Source organism: Coregonus lavaretus, assembly GCF_964263955.1.
Source record: "Coregonus lavaretus genome assembly, chromosome: 30".
Lineage (NCBI taxonomy): Eukaryota > Metazoa > Chordata > Actinopteri > Salmoniformes > Salmonidae > Coregonus > Coregonus lavaretus.
In genome coordinates, this window is record NC_140017.1 from 20,308,055 (window position 1) to 20,325,680 (window position 17,626).

Consider the following 17,626-nt stretch of genomic DNA (forward strand, 5'->3'; position numbering starts at 1 on the left):
TCTCACCGTAAAGCATGGAGGAGGAGGTGTTATTGTGTGGGGGTGCTTTGCTGGTGACACTGTCTGTGATTTATTTAGAATTCAGGGCACACTTAACCAGCATGGCTACCACAGCATTCTGCAGCGATACGCCATCCCATCTGGTTTGGGCTTAGTGGGACTATCATTTGTTTTTCAACAGGAAAATATTTTATCAATCACAGAAGTAGCAGAAACACAATAAAACAATTATTATCCACATGAGTGACATATGGTATCAAGGGCCTTTGCTTGCTAAACTGAACTGTTAATTAACAAGTTGTTGATGAACAATTTGAGATGTTACAATGTACAACTTCTCACCAGTGATATAGATAATTGTGTCTATCACAAAGATACATCTACCTTATCAGTTTGTGGTTTCCATCAAGGTGCCATAATGAGTTTGGTCCAGCAACACGGTATGACCTTCTATGCAGCCTCTGCGACATGGCTCTGAGGGCAGCCGCCCTCGGGTTAACACAAAGCACTCTGAGTCTCTGCACCTGGATTCCCAATGCCCTTAATTGTGCTCGAACAGCCTCCGGTCCAAGTTTGTTGTTCCCAGCCACCAAGTCCTTAATCTTTTGATCCAGAGCCAAGTCTGACATGTCAGAATATAATGGTGCATGTGACTGATTGAAGTGTCTGGGGAAAAAAAGATTAACAATGGCCAGGGATGAGGTAATGTATATCATCATAGTAATTTTTAAGTCCTGTCTTGATTGTAGTCATTCTAAATTGTTTGATTGGTAAGAAACTGGAAACCATGCATCTAAAGTCTTTGTAGTTTATAGCATTATTCCCAAGCACAACTGACGTTTGACTGTCGATCGGGACACATGTAGAATATCTGCCATCTGAGGCACACTGAAAGCACAGGACATCAGAAACCTCAGTTGCTCTTGAGTGATGGCATAACAAGGTGCACCTCTAGTTCCTCTTTAAGTCTGAGAAGCCCGGTAACTGGAACTGGCTGTAACAATAATACAACACTGTGTTTAGGCTATTTAATGTATTGTGACACCGCCCGCCCCCCTCATTCCAAAAACACTTTTAAATGATAGTAACTGTCACAAATTGTGGCCAAGTAATGTTTTTATTATATTGGATTTTAAAGACATAAATAGAAATGTTGACCAAGAACAAATATAATGGGCAGCAGGAGATCGAAGAGTGAAAGAAAATCAACGGCCTATGAACATGACCTGGTATTGATTGCTCAACAGTAAGCCCAACCACACCCACTACAATACTGCTTACCTTGTTGTGCATGCCAGCCAGAGGTACGAATCTCCTGAATGAACTGAGATACTCAATTAGATCATCTGCTGAAGCAACATTTATCAACCTCCCCCTAGCCCACTCAAGGCTCCTCTGCATGGTTTCCATTCTGCAGGATGACAGTTTTGTGAAAATAGAGACCATGGGACTGCGATTCCTGTTCAAACAGTGCCATAGTACTAACGTTAACGTTCCTGGTTTATGTCTGAAGTTGTTCATTTCTATGAATATTTCAAAGGATATTCAAAAGTAATATCTGTGCTGTTTGAAAGCTGATATGTTGTAGATATTAGCAACGTTTTCACAGGGTTGTCCTAGGTCAAATTAGGTGTAGTAAACACATGTAAAAATGACCATAACAAGCGTTTGTTAAACCTGTAAATGCACACTAAACAGGTGTAATGAACACGTGTAAAAATGACCATAACAAGCATTCATTACACCTGTAAATGCACACTAAACAGGTGTAACGAACACGTGTAAAAATGACATTTGACACTTGAAATAAGCAAGTGAAAAATGATAATTACAAGTGTTAAGACGTCTTCCGGGTAAGACAATTTGAACCTTTTGGCTTTCCATTTCGTTGGTGGCGGGTGTGTGCTTGTTTGCAGACTTTTTGTTGTACAGCTTTGCGAGTGCTACTGATCGTAATGGTGGCGCTTGGCTTGCACATGCAAATTCAGCACACACAACATTCTATAACGGAATTGTTTTATTTGACGTGTAAAATTAAAAGCTTATTTGACGCGTCAAATAGTTTTATTTGACATGTATATTTTTTTAGATGCAAAGACCCAACCGGCGTTCCATACAAGTGTCGTGTTCGTCATTTCTGAAGTAGGGAGGAGGGGGGCATTTTATTTATACCTAATCCTTAGTTATTTTATATTTCTTTCCAATTTCTTGCTTTTGATATTATTTTAAATCAAGCATGGTAAAATATATATTCGAATAATTCGACCTGTAATTTGATTTATTTCCATAGCTAGGACGACTCAATCGCGCACCCCTTGAAATCATGTGGTACATAGCTCTCTGTTGCCCCGGAAGAAAGCAGTTTGCTTTTACCACTTGGAAAGTGATCAGCTCACTAGATTGCAACCGTAAAAGTACATGATCTACTCGCATAAAAAGAAACACAACTCTTGGAATCCAAGGTTTGCATAAAATATTCACATAATTTTTTATATCAAAAACGGTGTTGTAACTGGTGGATGAACTGACGTAACCCTGTGGCAAATATTTAGCTTGCTAGCCAACAACGGCTAAATACGTTTTCTGACTTCTGAGAAACTAATTTAGCTAGCATTCTAGCTAATCGTTTCCATTGTTTTGGTCGAATTCGATTGATCTCTGTACCCCATGTATTCTAGGTAGCTAGACATGGTAGTTAAATTCAGCTTGTTTTGCTGGTATTCGACTCTGTTGGCGTTTGAACATCATGACAGAACTAACCTGCGAACTGGCTAACTAAAGTAGCTGGATGTTAGCTACACGCGTTAGTTGGCTTGCTAGCGAACTAATTAGCTTACATTTTTAGCTAACTAACTAGCTAGCTATGTCTTAATCTTGATAACAACAAAGAAGCAAAGCCCCACTAGTCGTGGGGGTATTGTTGTAATCTTTATGCACGGGGGTATTGTTGTAATCTTTATGCATGGAGATATTGTTGTAATCTTTATGCATGGAGGTATTATTGTAATCTATGCATGGGGGGTATTGTTGTAATCTTTATGCATGGGGGTATTGTTGTAATCTTTATGCATGGGGGTATTATTGTAATCTTTATGCATGGGGGTATTATTGTAATCTTTATGCATGGGCGTATTATTGTAATCTTTATGCATGTGGGTATTGTTGGAATCTTTATGCATGGGGATGTTGTTGTAATCTTTATGCATGGGGATATTGTTGTAATCGTTATGCAGGGGGGTATTGTTGTAATCGTTATGCATGGGGGTATTGTTTAAATCGTTATGCATGGAGGTATTTTTGTAATCGTTATGCAGATAAAGTTAGTTACTTTTGTGGTTTAGATTATTAATCACATGTATAGATTCAGCCAGATCAAGATAATAATATAGCTTGTTTCACTTAGCTAGCTAGGTAATTGATTGCCAAGTAACGTCGTTCCGGTAATTTGACATTTTAAACTGCATCGTTGGGAATGGTTCGTAAGCAAGCATTTCGCTGTAAAGTCTACATCAGTTGTATTCAGCTCGTGTGATAAATGAAATTTGATTTGGATAATCAATGCATGTTAGCCTTTGCTTTGGCTTTGCAATCGCAGTTAAGTTGCCTAGCCGCTAGCTAACGTTAGTACTCGCTAGACCTATCAAACGAAATCTTGTCAATATTTGTTTAATTGGATTTGATTACAACCGTTCTTCGGTACTTTGGCAATGTACTATAGTTAATATTTAGACAAGCTATCTAGCTAGTTACCAGGTACCGTGGGTTTATGAATGCTTCTCTCCATTTTGCATTACGGTGACGCAGTTATTCTGACCAGTGTTTAACGTTAGCTTGCACCTACAACAATAATTGGGAGAAACTCCTGCATGTGTGTCGATGCATATCGTTATTTGTTGTAGTTCTGTGTACGTGAACTGGGTAGCTAGCTAGGTAACTAACGTTGGCTAGTAGAGTAGCGATCATTGATGTGTCTGCTGTCTGTACATTAAAGCATCCGGTAGAAATGTAACGTTGGCTAACTAGATGATCAAAGTAATTTGGATGAAATCTGGCCACTAGCGCTGATTCTACAGTAGCCAGCTAATTCACGTTTGTTTATCAGCTTCCAAAAGAAAGGTCCACATAGGTCTCGAGAACCCAAGGGGGGTATACCCATCTACCCAGTGGTGTAGTGGGACTATATGCAGTGTGCCCACTTTTTTTTTCAGTTGCATAATTTTTCCCCCCCCCAGACCTAAAAAATGGTCTCCTGATGTGGTTTAAGCATTGTTGTGGATTTAGAGCATCCAATTTTGGCTGGTCAGCTCTCCCTTAGAGCTTTGTCACACACCCAGCATTGTGGCACCCTGGGAGTGCAGAACCTGAAAGCATGTCAGGAAATTAGAGTATACCCACTTCTTCAGGCAGCACTACACCATTGCAGCTACTGTCTATTGAATGGGCTAAGGTCCACATAACTTATTGACCAGATAGCAGCTAGCCAAGTAACGATGCATGCATTGGATGAGATCTGTTTGTTTAGGCTAGCTAATTTATGCAATATACAGCCAATTGGCTAACATTAAACATGGGAGTTATCTGATCTGTGGTTTATGCCTTGTCTGGCGCACAACCACAAAAACCACTTACACAAGACGAAGATAGCTTGCCAGTATATTAGCTACTATGTCATCTCCCCTCTCCCTCCTGCTCTCTCTCTGTCTGTTGCTGTAGGATAGTACACAGTGTTCGGACTGGCTGAGGAGGCAGACCTACAGACGGTATCACAGACGCTGGACAGATTTGTAAATGAGTGAAGCTAGTTGAGCCACTGCCAGAGCAGGGGCATTCTGAGAGTTGATTAGCTATGTGATGTGACCATACTGTCTTGTACTATGTAGTTCATCACCTCAAGTCTCTCACTGTAAACTGTGTTTTTATTATAGAATCTTATAGATTTGAATGGACAAGGAGACCAGAAATACATAGGTACTTCTCCTATATACTATCTGTAAATAGTATACTGTTTATGGTATGGCTCTCGGCTGGGTGAGCTGACAGATTCAGTGTGTGTGTGTGTGTGGACCCAGCCCAGCTAGTTAACCCGTGTGGAGACGCCGCGATGCCTGTGAAGAAGAAGAGGAAGTCTTCAGGGTCAGATGACCCGGGACTCAGGAAGTGTAAAATCACCTGGTGAGGAACCACTCCTCACCCACTACCCTTCACCCCTGCTCCTCACCCACCATCCCCGCCCTCCTTCTCCTCACCACCCCTCACCCACCACCCCTGTTCCCCTGCTCCTCACCTCACTTCTCTGACCATCCTCCACTATTGGATGTTTGGTCTTTTCCCTCCCCCCAGATACTGCTGTGTTTAGAGCTGTAGTGGAACTCTGCCTCACCCAACCCTTCTACTGTAGACCCTTCGTCTCCTCACCCATTCCACCGTGTGTGTTGCAGCTGCTGCTTGCTGGCTTTTCTCTGTGCAGTGAGCCTGGCTGCTTGACTAAAGGAACTCAACACTCAGCACATATTTGTCCCCTTATGCAACACAGACCTCAGTCAGTCCACAGGAAAGGAGAGGGGGAGGAGTGTGTGTGACACTGAATATCCTGAGAACTCCTCTCATGCATGTGTCCGAGTCTGTTTAGTGACTATGTTCTATCCTGTGTTGTAGTTTCTGTGTTCTATCCTGTGTTGTAGTTTCTGACTGTGTTCTATCCTGTATGTTGTAGTTTCTGACTGTTCTATCCTGTATGTTGTAGTTTCCGACTGTTCTATCCTGTGTTGTAGTTTCTGACTGTGTTCTATCCTGTGTTGTAGTTTCTGACTGTGTTCTATCCTGTATGTTGTAGTTTCTGACTGTTCTATCCTGTATGTTGTAGTTTCTGACTGTTCTATCCTGTGTTGTAGTTTCTGCAGACCCCAGGCTCCAGGCCGGTTGATCAGCCCAGAGGACCAGTTCTCCAATAAGAAATGTCTGGCCTGGTTCTACGAGTACACAGGTACAGTGCCTTCAGAAAGTATTCATACCCCTTGACTTATTTCTCACCCATCGACACACAATACCCCATAATGACAAAGTGAAAACATGTTTTTAGAAATATTATCAAATTTACTGAAAATGAAATACAGAAATATCTGACTTACATAAGTATTCACACCCCTGAGTCAATACATGTTAGAATCACCTTTGGCAGTGATTACAGCTCTGAGCAATGTTCCCTCAAAAAATGTTCGGCACTGAGCAAATTTCTGGTCTGCTGTGCGCAAACTTGAATGTTGTGAAAATTCTGTGCAACTTGTGGCACGCGTTTACGTGGAACACTGAGGCTGTACCTACTTTAAGTTAGTTATAACGGTGGCCAAGTAGGCTACTGTGGCTATTTGACCATAATGTAGGCCTACCAGAGTGGCCTACCATAAAAAACAATGGAGAAAATGTATCCCATAACATTTTAGCATGGAATAGCTGTTCTATCATTCAGCCTACAGTAGCAGCCAATGTGTGGTGTTCAATGTAGACCTACATTCCATGAGACTTTTGAAAAAAATATTTAGGGATTGAGATTAACCTGTTTATCCACTTGTCCTTCAGACAAGGAGGTGACTGAAAATGTTGTGGTGTTTGATGCAAGAATCCACTTTACAAAATAAAATTCATTATTATTCCCTTACCATTATTACAGAGAATCAGACAAATTATGCTACCCTCTGCCTATTGGCTACTTAGCTTATTCAAGCCTCTCTCAAAATACAACACTGCCCCTTAAAGACAGAAAAAAAGCTCTTTACCTGACTTACTTTTCAAAGATGGCTAGAAATGCACCTGTTTTGTGCTCTTGTAGGAAGCAACCACTCCCCCATTGCTGACTAGAAACTAACTATAACTGGGCTAATAACTTACTTACTAGCAAACAATATGAACAAATGTACACACCTGGCTATATGCAGCTCTTGCTTTGATCTCAAAACAAGTACATCTACTCGCGACCACTCATGCTGTAAAGTATGGGCCTGAGTCATGCCTGTCAATGCAATAGAATCCTACTCCAATGTGCTCTGCCTACAAGAAAATGTATTGCGTAGTTCGTTTTGTTTCGGTATGTTGTATTGAAAGGGGATAATATTGTGTTGATTCGATGACAATTCGCACAGTAGAGGGAAATTGGCTGTGAATCTTTCAGGGTAAGTCTATAAGAGCTTTGCATACCTGGAATGTACAATATTTGCACATTATTCTATAAAAATAAAAAAAATCTTCAAGCTCTGTTAAGTTGATTGTTGATCATTGCTAGACAGCCATTTTCAAGTCTTGCCATAGATTTTCAAGCCAATTTAAGTCAAAACTCGAACTCGGCCACTCAAGAACATTCAATGTCATCTTGGTAAGCAACTCCAGTGTATATTTGGTATTGTGTTTTAGGTTATTGTCCTGCTGAAAGGTGAATTTGTCTCTGTGTCTGTTGGAAAGCAGACTGAACCAGATTTTCCTCTAGGATTTTGCCTGTGCTTAGCTCTATTCAGTTTATTTTTATCCTAAAAAACTCCCTATTGCTTGCTGATGACAAGCATACTCATAACATGATGCAGCCACCACCATGCTTGAAAATATGAAGAGTGGTACTCAGTGATGTGTTGTGTTGGATTTGCCCCAAACATAATGGTTTGTATTCAGGACATAGTTTATTTATTTGCCTAATTCTTTGCCATTTTACTTTAGTACCTTATTGCAAACAGGATGCATGTTTTGGAATCTTTTTTATTCTGTACAGGTTTCCTTCTTTTTACTCTGCCATTTAGGTTAGTATTGTGGAGTAACTACGATGATGTTGATCCATCCTCAGTTTTCTCCTATCACAGGCATTAAACTGTAACTGTTTTAAAGTCACCATGGTGAAATCCCTGAGCAGCTTCCTTCCTCTCCGGCAATTGAGTTAGGAAGGACGCCTTAGTGAGTGCATAATTTTTTTTTTTCTTCATTCTGGCCCCCCGTGGGAATCGAACCCACAACCCTGACGTTGCAAACGCCATGCTCTACCAACTGAGCTACACGGGACTAATTCAGGCTGTTACACAACAAAATGTGGAAAAAGTCAAGGGGTGTGATACTTTCTGAAGGCACTGTATGTCATATCATGATGATCATAGATACAAAAAATAAGATGGCCTATTAACTTTGATACACACTCTGATAGAACTCTTTAAGTCGCAAGGAAAGCTGAAGTTGATTATTGTTCACCAAGTATTGAGTAATTTATACAATTTGTGTGTGTGTGTGTGCCAGGTCCAGATGAGGTGTTGGGTCCAGAGGGGATGGAGAAGTTCTGTGAAGACATTGGAGTGGAACCAGAAAACGTTAGTCTTCCTCTCCTCTTTTCTCTTCATCCACCCACCCATCCATCCATCGTTGATAATTATGATGTATGTTCCCTCTCTTTACCCCCTCTCCTCTCTCCCCCCCTCCTCTCTCCCCTCCTCCTCTCTCCCCTCCTCCTCTCTCCCCCCTCCTCTCTCCCCTCCTCTCTTTCCCCCCTCCCCCCTCCTCTCTTTCCCCCCTCCCCCCTCCTCTCTCTTTCCCCCCTCCCCCCTCCTCTCTCTTTCCCCCCTTTCCCCTTTCCCCTTTCCCCCCTCCTCTCTCCCCCTCCTCTCTTTCCCCCCTTTCCCCCCTCCTCTCTCCCCCCTCTCTTTCCCCCCCTCCTCTCTCCCCCCTCTCTTTCCCCCCTCCTCTCTCCCCCCCTCTCTTTCCCCCCTCCTCTCTCCCCCCCTCTCTTTCCCCCCTCCTCTCTCCCCCCCTCTCTTTCCCCCCTCCTCTCCTCCCTCTTTCCCCTCCTCCTCCCCCCCCCTCTTTCCCCTCCTCCTCCCCCCCCTCTTTCCCCTCCTCCTCCCCCCCCTCTTTCCCCTCCTCCTCCCCCCCTCTTTCCCCTCCTCCTCCCTCCCTCTTTCCCCTCCTCCTCCCCCCTCCTCTCTCTCCTCCCTCCCCCCTCTCTCTCCTCCCTCCCCCCCTCTCTCTCCTCCCTCCCCTCCTCTCTCTCCTCCCTCCCCTCCTCTCTCTCCTCCTCTCTCCCCCCCCTCTTTCCCCCCTCCTCCCTCTTTCCCCCCCTCCCCCCTCCCCTCTTTCCCCCCCTCCCCCCTCCCCATCTTTCCCCCCCTCCCCCCTCCCCTCTTTCCCCCCCTCCCCCCTCCCCTCTTTCCCCCCCTCCCCCTATTCCCGCCACTCCCCCTATTCTCCCCCATCTTCTCCCCCATCTTCTCCCTATCTTCTCCCCATCTCCCTCCCTATCTTCTCCCCATCTCCCTCCCCTCTCTCTCTCCCCTCCCCCTCTCTCTCCCTCCCCTCCCCCCTCTCTCTCCCTCCCCTCCCCCTCTCTCTCCCTCCCCTCCCCCTCTCTCTCCCTCCCCTCCCCCTCTCTCTCCCTCCCCCCTCCCTCTCTCTCCCTCCCCCCTCCCTCTCTCTCCCTCCCCCCTCCTCTCTCTCCCTCCCCCCTCCTCTCTCTCCCTCCCCCCTCCCTCTCTCTCCCTCCCCCCTCCCTCTCTCTCCCTCCCCCCTCTCTCTCCCTCCTCTCCCCCCTCTCTCTCCCTCCTCTCCCCCCCCTCCTCTCTCTCCCTCCTCTCCCTCCTCTCTCGTCCTCCTCTCTCTTTTCCCCTCCCCCTCCTCTCTCTTTTCCCCTCCCCCTCCTCTCTCTTTTCCCCTCCCCCTCCTCTCTCTTTTCCCCCTCCTCTCTTTTTCCCCTCCTCTCTTTTTCCCCCTCCTCTCTTTTTCCCCCTCCTCTCTTTTTCCCCCTCCTCTCTTTTTCCCCCCTCCCCCTCCTCTCTTTACCCCCCCTCCCCCTCCTCTCTTTTCTCCCCCTCCCCCTCCTCTCTTTTCTCCCCCACCTCTCCTCTCTCTCTTCTCTGTCTCTCTCTCTCTTTTTCAGATAATCATGTTAGTTTTAGCCTGGAAACTTGAAGCGCCAAATATGGGATTTTTCACTAAGGAGGAGTGGCTTAAGGGAATGACTTTACTACAGTGAGTAACCTTGATTTACCATATCACATGTCTATGTTTCTGATGCTTCTGACTCTATAGGTGTGACTGGGAAACCATGTGTGTGTGTTTGTGACACTACACCCCCCTATAGGTGTGACTGCATAGAGAGGTTACAGGGGAAACTAGACTACCTGCGCAATCAGCTCAACGACACGATCATCTTTAAAAACATCTACAGATACGCCTTCGACTTTGCCAGGGTGAGTTCTCTATCGCTGGTTCATAGTCAGGAAATTGTTTGACTTCCTGAGAAGAGAGGGTCTGGATGGCAGATGTACTTACATCATCTCTCCCTCTTTATCATCTCTCTTACCCCTCCCTCTGCCTCTCCCCGTTCTCTCCTCCCCTCCTTCCCGTCTCCTCCTCTTCCCCCTCCCTCCCCCCTCCCCCAGGATAAGGACCAGAGGAGTCTGGACATGGACACAGCTAAGTCCATGCTAGCGTTGCTACTGGGGAGAACATGGCCACTGTTCCCTGTCTTCAACCAGTTTCTGGAGGTAACACACACCCTATGCTGAACACAGCTGTGTGGTTCCTGTACTGACTCGCTCCTAATATCTCCTTTCTCTTCTCTCTCTGTCCTCCCCCTCTCCTCTACACTCTCCTCTATTCTCTCTGTCCTCCCCCTCTCCTCTACACCCCTCCTCCTCCTCTCTCTGTCCTCCCCCTCTCCTCTACACTCTCCTCCTCTTCTCTCTGTCCTCCCCCTCTCCTCTACACTCTCCTCCTCTATTCTCTCTCCTCCCCCTGCAGCAGTCCAAGTACAAGGTGATGAATAAGGACCAATGGTATAACGTCTTGGAGTTCAGTCGTACAGTCAGCACAGACCTCAGTAACTATGACGAGGATGGAGCCTGTGAGTACACACACACACACACACACACACACACACATTTTAAAACACACACTAAAACACACAAAAACACACTAAAAAACACATACACAGTCCCTCTCACACTAACACTACTCTCTCTGCAGGGCCGGTGTTATTGGATGAGTTTGTGGAGTGGCAGAAAGCTCGGCTGGCAGCGTTATAGCGGAGGGGACACTCACCAAACCACAGAAGAGGAGAAAGAGGGAGCAGGAGGAAAGCGAGAGAGCGAAAGAGAGAAGCACACATGAGGATGTTCTGCCTCCGTTTGAAATATACAGAAACGGCACACACACACCTTCCATGGACTGTGCACACAGACACGCATACGGTGTCACGGAGCACACACACTTCCAGTGACGGCCTCTGTGCTTCGTGGGCCAAACAATGAAGTCCTCTCTTTCTCTCTGAAGAGACTTTTTCAGTGTTAATTTAAACAAGTTCAACAAGAAGAAAATAAAACAAACAAAAATATAAACTAAAGGGAGAACTATTTTTCATATTTCACCAGTGTTAAGATCGACTGGGGATTTTTTCTGTTTCCTTGAACATTTTTTCCCTTCATTTTTGAGTCTTACCTTGTTTATAGTATGTTTTCAGAACAAGAATAAAGAATGGAATTGTACCAAACCTGCTTCTAAACTCTGATTGGTATAACCAAACATGCTTCTAACCTCTGACTGCTACAACCAAATATACAGGGCTGTGATTGGTACTACCAAATTAATCCTGTTTACCAGACACTTTTGCTCGATGCTCATATGGTCTGGTGGATCAACATGTCAAACATGGCCTTCGTTAAAGGTCCAATGCAGCTGTTTTTATGTCAATTTAAAATCAATTCAGTGTAACAGTTAAGTACCTTACTGTGATTGTTTTAAATTAAAATGCTCAAAAAGAAACAAAAATAACTTAGCAAATAGCAATTTCTCAAGCAAGACTTTTGCTAGGACTGTCTGGGAGTGGTCTGAGTGGGGAGGGGAAAACAATATGTTATTGATCTATTAACAAATTTACTGCCTGGTGATGTCACCAGACAGGCCAAAACTCCATCCCACCAAAACAGGCTGAAATTTCAGGCGGTCTTTTCAAACAGCTCTTACACTTAAAGGGCATCGTAAAAATGTTCACAATTTCACAGTATTATTCCAACCTCAGTATGGAAATATACACTGAGTGTACAAAGCATTAGGAACACCTTCCTAATATGGAGTTGAACCCCCTTTTGCCCTCAGAACAGCCTAAATTTGTCAGGCATGGACTCTACAAGGTGTCGAAAGCGTTCCACAGGGATGGATGCTGGCCCATGTTGACTTCAATACTTCCCACAGTTGTGTCAAGTTGGCTGGATGTCCTTTGGGTGGTGGACTATTCTTGACAAGGGAAACTGTTGAGCGTGAAAAACCCAGCAGTGTTACAGTTCTTGACACTCAAACTGGTGCGCATGGCACCTACTACCATCTTTTGTCTTGCCCATTCACGCTCTGAATGGCACACATTCACAATCAATGTCTCAATTGTCTCAAGGCTTAAAAATCCATCTTTAACCTGTCTCCTCCCCTTCATATAATAATAATATAATATGCAATTTAGCAGACGCTTTTATCCAAAGCGACTTAGTCATTTTTACGTATGGGTGGTCCCGGGGATTGAACCCACTACCCTGGCGTTACAAGCGCCATGCTCTACCAATTGAGCTACATAGGACCACAAGTGACATCCATAAGGGATCACAGCTTTCACCTGCATTCGCCTGGTCAGTCTAATGACATGGAAAGAGCAGGCGTTCCCAATGTTTTGTACACTGTGTATATAAAACACAGGGAAATCCCGTTTTTGACTGCACTGGGCCTTCAACCCAATAGAACACGAAAAGGTCCAGAGCCAATAGCCATCGGCTTTATATTTAATCAATCACCTCCCTCCAAACACTTCCTCCTGTATTGTGTACCTCTAATTTGTGTACCGCTGTCTTGCAGTCTTTGATTTGCTAAGGTCAAATAATTATGACAAACAAAAAAAACAAAAAAATGCACTCCTACATAGGCCAGACTATAGTTGTTGTTATCCCAGGCTTATTAGTGCAATGCGCAATCATAACCTGGGGACAAGGTTAGAACTAAATACACTGGGACAAACTTTTAATTAACAACACATCCAAAGTTAAAATTTATTTGTAATGTTTTATTTCCAATTGCTTTTACAAAATAATCATAGAATCTACTGGATTTGATGACAAGTCAAAATCTTAAATGTGTCTGGGAATTTTTGTGTGAGAATTTGTGATTGAGGAAATGTTTTACAATGGAGTGAAATGGCGAGGCACTACCTGTTAAAGTTGTCCAGTAAGAAACACTCATTTTTGTTTTCTGTTTCAAACCATTTTGGTACGATGTCTCTGTATGCCCTATTGAACATGACCCTGATCTTTCTGCTCAGGGGCTGCATCTATCAAGACTAGGAGGGCTGATCTAGAACCAGTTTGCCTTTTAGATCATGATTAAGATTATATGGACAGGTTAGGACCGGATCATTTATCAGCAGCCCTACTCTGAGACGCTTTATGAATACAGGCCCAGATCTTGTCACGTTCCACGGGGGCGGGGTTTGGGAGGTGACCATAGCGATGCCCCTCCTCATCCTACTGGTACAGACGACTCACACGGCTCCATCTGGCTGGCCGGGGAGGAGAACGCCTCTCTTCTCCCGCTCCTCCTCCCTCCCCCACTGCCTCTCCTCTCCCCCCTCTCTCGCCCCAACAGAACCTTGTTCTGAATCACTGCTACTATCGCCTCTAGATCCTCCCTCTTCAACCTCTCCCTCGCTCTCTGTCCTTCTCTCCTTACACTCTGTCCTCCCCTCCTTTCCCTCTCTCCCTTCCTTCCTCCCTGTCACTTTCATTCCTCCCCTCCTTTCCCTCTCTCCCTTCCTCACTGTCACTCCTTTCTTCCTCCCCGTCTCCTCCCTGCTCCTCTCTTTTCCATCTGTGCTGTCTCTCACCTTCCTCCCCCCTCCCTCACTTCCTCTCCTCTCCCCTGGTCGCAGCCCTCCAGGTAAGCAGTGTTCTCTTCATGACGTTTGCCCCTGAAGCTTCTGAGGTTTGGCCGGTGGAAATGGGCTGACATTTGTAGTGTATTAAGGATTATGATTTGATAAGGTTTCAAGTGGAACCTGAGAGGATGTTTATTTAGTGTCAGAGGGAATTGTTTTAGTGTGACGCCACATAGGACAGAGAAGGCTGTGTGTTGTAGACAGGGGATTGGACAGTAGAGGGAGCCACCCATATTTTGGGGAAGATTATATATACTGGGTTTAAACGATGAAGAGCAGAGCAGACATTGCAATTTGGGAACCACTGCTCTCCGGGTGATCTGGACACCTGTACACTTATGCTGAAATCTTGTGATATGAATAAAACTTATGATCAAAGTTCAGTATAAGCGGACTCCTTTGTTACAGCGTTATTAGCAACATTGACTCGACACTACAAAATGGCGTCACGAAAAGGGACGGTCTGCGTCTCTCCTGTGTTCCATTCATGCGCCAAGCTGACTCTCGTTCCGAAGTCATGGCCAGATAAGGGTGAGTTTCTCACCACTTTGGGCATTTGTTAGTTCGAAGGCTATTTGAGTGTGCGCTGGAGAGATGTACCGTTGGGGACCGATGTGTGCTTTGTGTTGCTTTATTGCTGAGAACTGGGGGTCTGGCCTAACCATTATAAATTTGTTTGCACTGGTAGACAGCGCAAAAGGGGGGAGAGTATCTATGGAGTGTCTATAGAGATATGTGGCTTGAATAGGAATTCAAGAACAATCGATGGAAGTGAATAAGGCCAAGATATGTATACAAATTAGGGCATTGCGGATCTGGCAAGACCTCAGGGAGGCGATCTCTAGGATGGGCCGAAAATCCTGATAACGCGTTAGATGTGTTTTAGGTGAGTCTGGGACTGGAGAGTGTTATATACATTCTATTGCAAGTTACTGCTCATCTTATATCTGACGAGGTATATGTTTGATGTAACCTCTCATAGAATATCCATAACTCACGGCAGCATAAAGTTAGGGACAAAGGAAAAGGAATTTAAGGCGCAATGTAGGTTACATTGCTACATGTTACATGCCACATGTTACATACATGCTAATGCTAAATGCAAATGCTAAATGCTAATTATGCTACATGCTAACATGTGACCTTAGAGGGCCATCGCGATGGAATAAAGCCTCTTAAATTATGTTTGTGTGTGTAGAATTTAAGTTCTATGCTTTGTGAGCTCTGTTAAATGTTGTTTGACTATGAGGAGAAAACGGAGTTACAGCGGGACTGTTAACTTTCTGTTTGGCTTGGGGAGACAGCTGAGAAGCTCCCTTCAACGGTGAAATCGTATTGGTGAATGTACTGCGCATGCGTGTGATTTTACGACACTAGATTACGACACGTGTGATTTTACGACACTAGATTACGACACGTGTGATTTTACGACACTAGAGTGACGTAGGGGTAAATAGGTCAATCCTCTGTTACACTGTGCTGCGGGGAGACACAGACGGAGGAACAAAGAATTAGACATTTAGAGTCTAAGGGTGTATTCTGGTTGTTACATCGGCTGTTGTTTGAAGATGAAACTGTTTTCTTGAGACCTATTGAATTGATAAATGAGAGAGAGATGTTGATGGATTAAAAATAAAAATAATTAAGTAAATAAAATAAAAATGTTATTGAGCTATTTATGTGATTCCTGAGTTAATTCTTAGAGCGAATGTGAACGGAGGAATATTGAATGGTTGAAGTGACTCAGTGACTGCATAAACTGCTAAATTATTGTCTGTTTCTTTGTCTTTTGTCATATGAGAGACGATTGGAGGAACGAGGAGAGAGAGAGAAAGAGAGGTGCTAACGTGTACATCACGCGACAGGTGTGACGCGACAGAGGATCGAGTCAAAATCAGGCTAGTGCTGTTCTGTTTACAAAACCTTCCCCTACAGGATATTTGATGTTATGACAATTTAACAAAGATTTGGCAAAAGACTGATCAATTAAAAATTGCATTTTGGAGTTTTTGTGCATGAGTTGGTTTGATTAGAGTTCTGTTGGAAATCGAGTACTGACATTATTCTGTAAAATTAAGATAATTGGATGCTTATTAAGCAATGGGGTTTATGAATACTGTAGTGTTGCTGGATTATAGGTATTATACATACTTTTCCTGATTGAAGGTGGTAAGATAGCCACTAATTGATAAATTAGTAAAATAGGAAATAGAAATAAAAAATTATTTTTGATTATTCATAAATGTATTGAGTAATTGTTTAATTGGAAAAAATTAATTTAAAAAAATTAATTATTTTTGAATATTCATATTTTTATTGATTAATTTTTATTATTTAGATTTACAAAAAAACATTTTTTTTTTTTTTTTAGTTTATATTAAAAATTAAAGGGAGGGCACTATAAGCTATATATTCTAAAATAGTAATAAAATAATTCACATTAAAGGAATATAAAAGAGTTGTTACAATGGGGAAAAAGGATATCAGGACTATGAAGGTAATTACACCTGTTGATATAGTACAAAATAGTAATCCTTTAGTTAAAGTATTGCGAGGTTATCCGGCAAATGGAACAAACGTTGGCCTGACATTGAACAACCATAGCTAGTAGAGGGAATCTTAACCCTGACATCATCAACATGATGAAAGTGGTTGAATAATAGAGAGAGGACAAGCAGAAACGACCATAAAAATGAATCCAAACTCCAGAAGTAAGAAAAAACGAGATGTCTGGAAACTAAGAGAAGAATGAGGTTCGGAAAGATGAAGACAAAGATGAAGACTTGGAGATTAAAGGTGCTTCATATTCAAGAGGATTTTATCCAACAATGACTAGCAAAGAAGAAATAGAAAGAGATATAGACCGATGCGTATCATGCCTGGATAAAGCGAATAGTTTAGAAGAAGTAACACAACTGGAGGAACAACTCAAGAAGCTGAAGATACAGAAGAAGATGATGGAAGATGATATTTCGAGGACAGAACTTAGAATATAACCTTTTGAAGAATACTGATATGTCAACAACAAGAAAGAGCAGGACCAAGAAACTCTACTCAATCAAATACAGCTGGGGGAGAATAAGAAGGAGAAGAGAAGCTTTGGTTATGAAGAATCAGAGTGAATCAAATCAACAATCACTGCTATAGCTTCAACTGAACAAGGTCAAATGCAATTGTACCAGCCACCAATGGCGGTACCAGTTGTTCCATATCCACAGCCAGTTTCTGGACAGACACAGAATTGGAGAGGAAGAGGACGAGAAGGCTTAGAAGGAGGAGGAAGGTTTCAGCTACACTTCCAGCAACTTTCAGAAGCGTGTTATAATTGTGGACAGGTTGGTTACTTTGCCTGTGATTGCAATGGGCCAGGAGGAAACAACAGAGGAAATTTCTGAGGAAGATAAAGGAGCAAGTGAAGATCACCTGTCCTCCAGGTGAACCCTTAAAGGAGCAAGGATTCTAGAGTGCCTAGAAGATCCGAAGGGGGGTGTCAGCTGATAGCACCGATTTAGGGAGAAGAAGAAAAATATCTAACAATTGAAGTGAAAACAAAGGACTATGAGAAGTGATGGTGAATAGTGGAAAAGCTTTTATCTGTGTTGAGCCTAAAGAGGTTAAACATCTCACTATGTAAAATTAACTAATTAGGATAGGGATTTGAGGGAGTAAAACAGTTAATTACTCTTAAGGAACCAA

The 17,626-nt window shown here is 43.4% G+C and overlaps 1 protein-coding gene across 4 annotated transcripts; it reads left to right on the plus strand.

The window, feature by feature from the left end:
* Window positions 1-1,923: 1,923 nt before the first annotated feature.
* On the plus strand, window positions 1,924-11,507 carry LOC311106012 (DCN1-like protein 5). Of its 4 annotated transcripts, XM_084148277.1 has the most exons (11): window positions 2,378-2,462; window positions 4,714-4,760; window positions 4,926-4,968; window positions 5,070-5,172; window positions 5,892-5,983; window positions 8,266-8,336; window positions 9,896-9,987; window positions 10,100-10,208; window positions 10,401-10,505; window positions 10,762-10,864; window positions 10,987-11,507. In XM_084148277.1, exons 4-11 carry the CDS (start codon window positions 5,102-5,104, stop codon window positions 11,043-11,045), a joined length of 702 nt encoding a protein of 233 aa, XP_084004403.1. In that variant the 5' UTR covers window positions 2,378-2,462; window positions 4,714-4,760; window positions 4,926-4,968; window positions 5,070-5,101; the 3' UTR covers window positions 11,046-11,507. The 4 variants fall into 4 exon arrangements, with proteins under 4 accessions (XP_084004401.1, XP_084004402.1, XP_084004404.1 ...); XM_084148275.1 differs by lacking the exon at window positions 4,714-4,760 and having other exon boundaries at window positions 1,924-2,462; XM_084148276.1 differs by lacking the exons at window positions 4,714-4,760; window positions 4,926-4,968 and having other exon boundaries at window positions 2,105-2,462.
* Window positions 11,508-17,626: the final 6,119 nt, after the last annotated feature.

What these genes read in the sequence shown, in the direction of transcription:
- LOC311106012 (XM_084148275.1), top strand. Translation starts at nt 5,102, where the DNA reads ATGCCTGTGAAGAAGAAGAGGAAGTCTTCAGGGTCAGATGACCCGGGA. An exon ending in AAGGGAATGACTTTACTACA is followed by an intron (nt 9,988 to 10,099) that starts GTGAGTAACCTT and finishes ACCCCCCTATAG; the next exon opens with GTGTGACTGCATAGAGAGGT. An exon ending in CTATGACGAGGATGGAGCCT is followed by an intron (nt 10,865 to 10,986) that starts GTGAGTACACAC and finishes CTCTCTCTGCAG; the next exon opens with GGCCGGTGTTATTGGATGAG.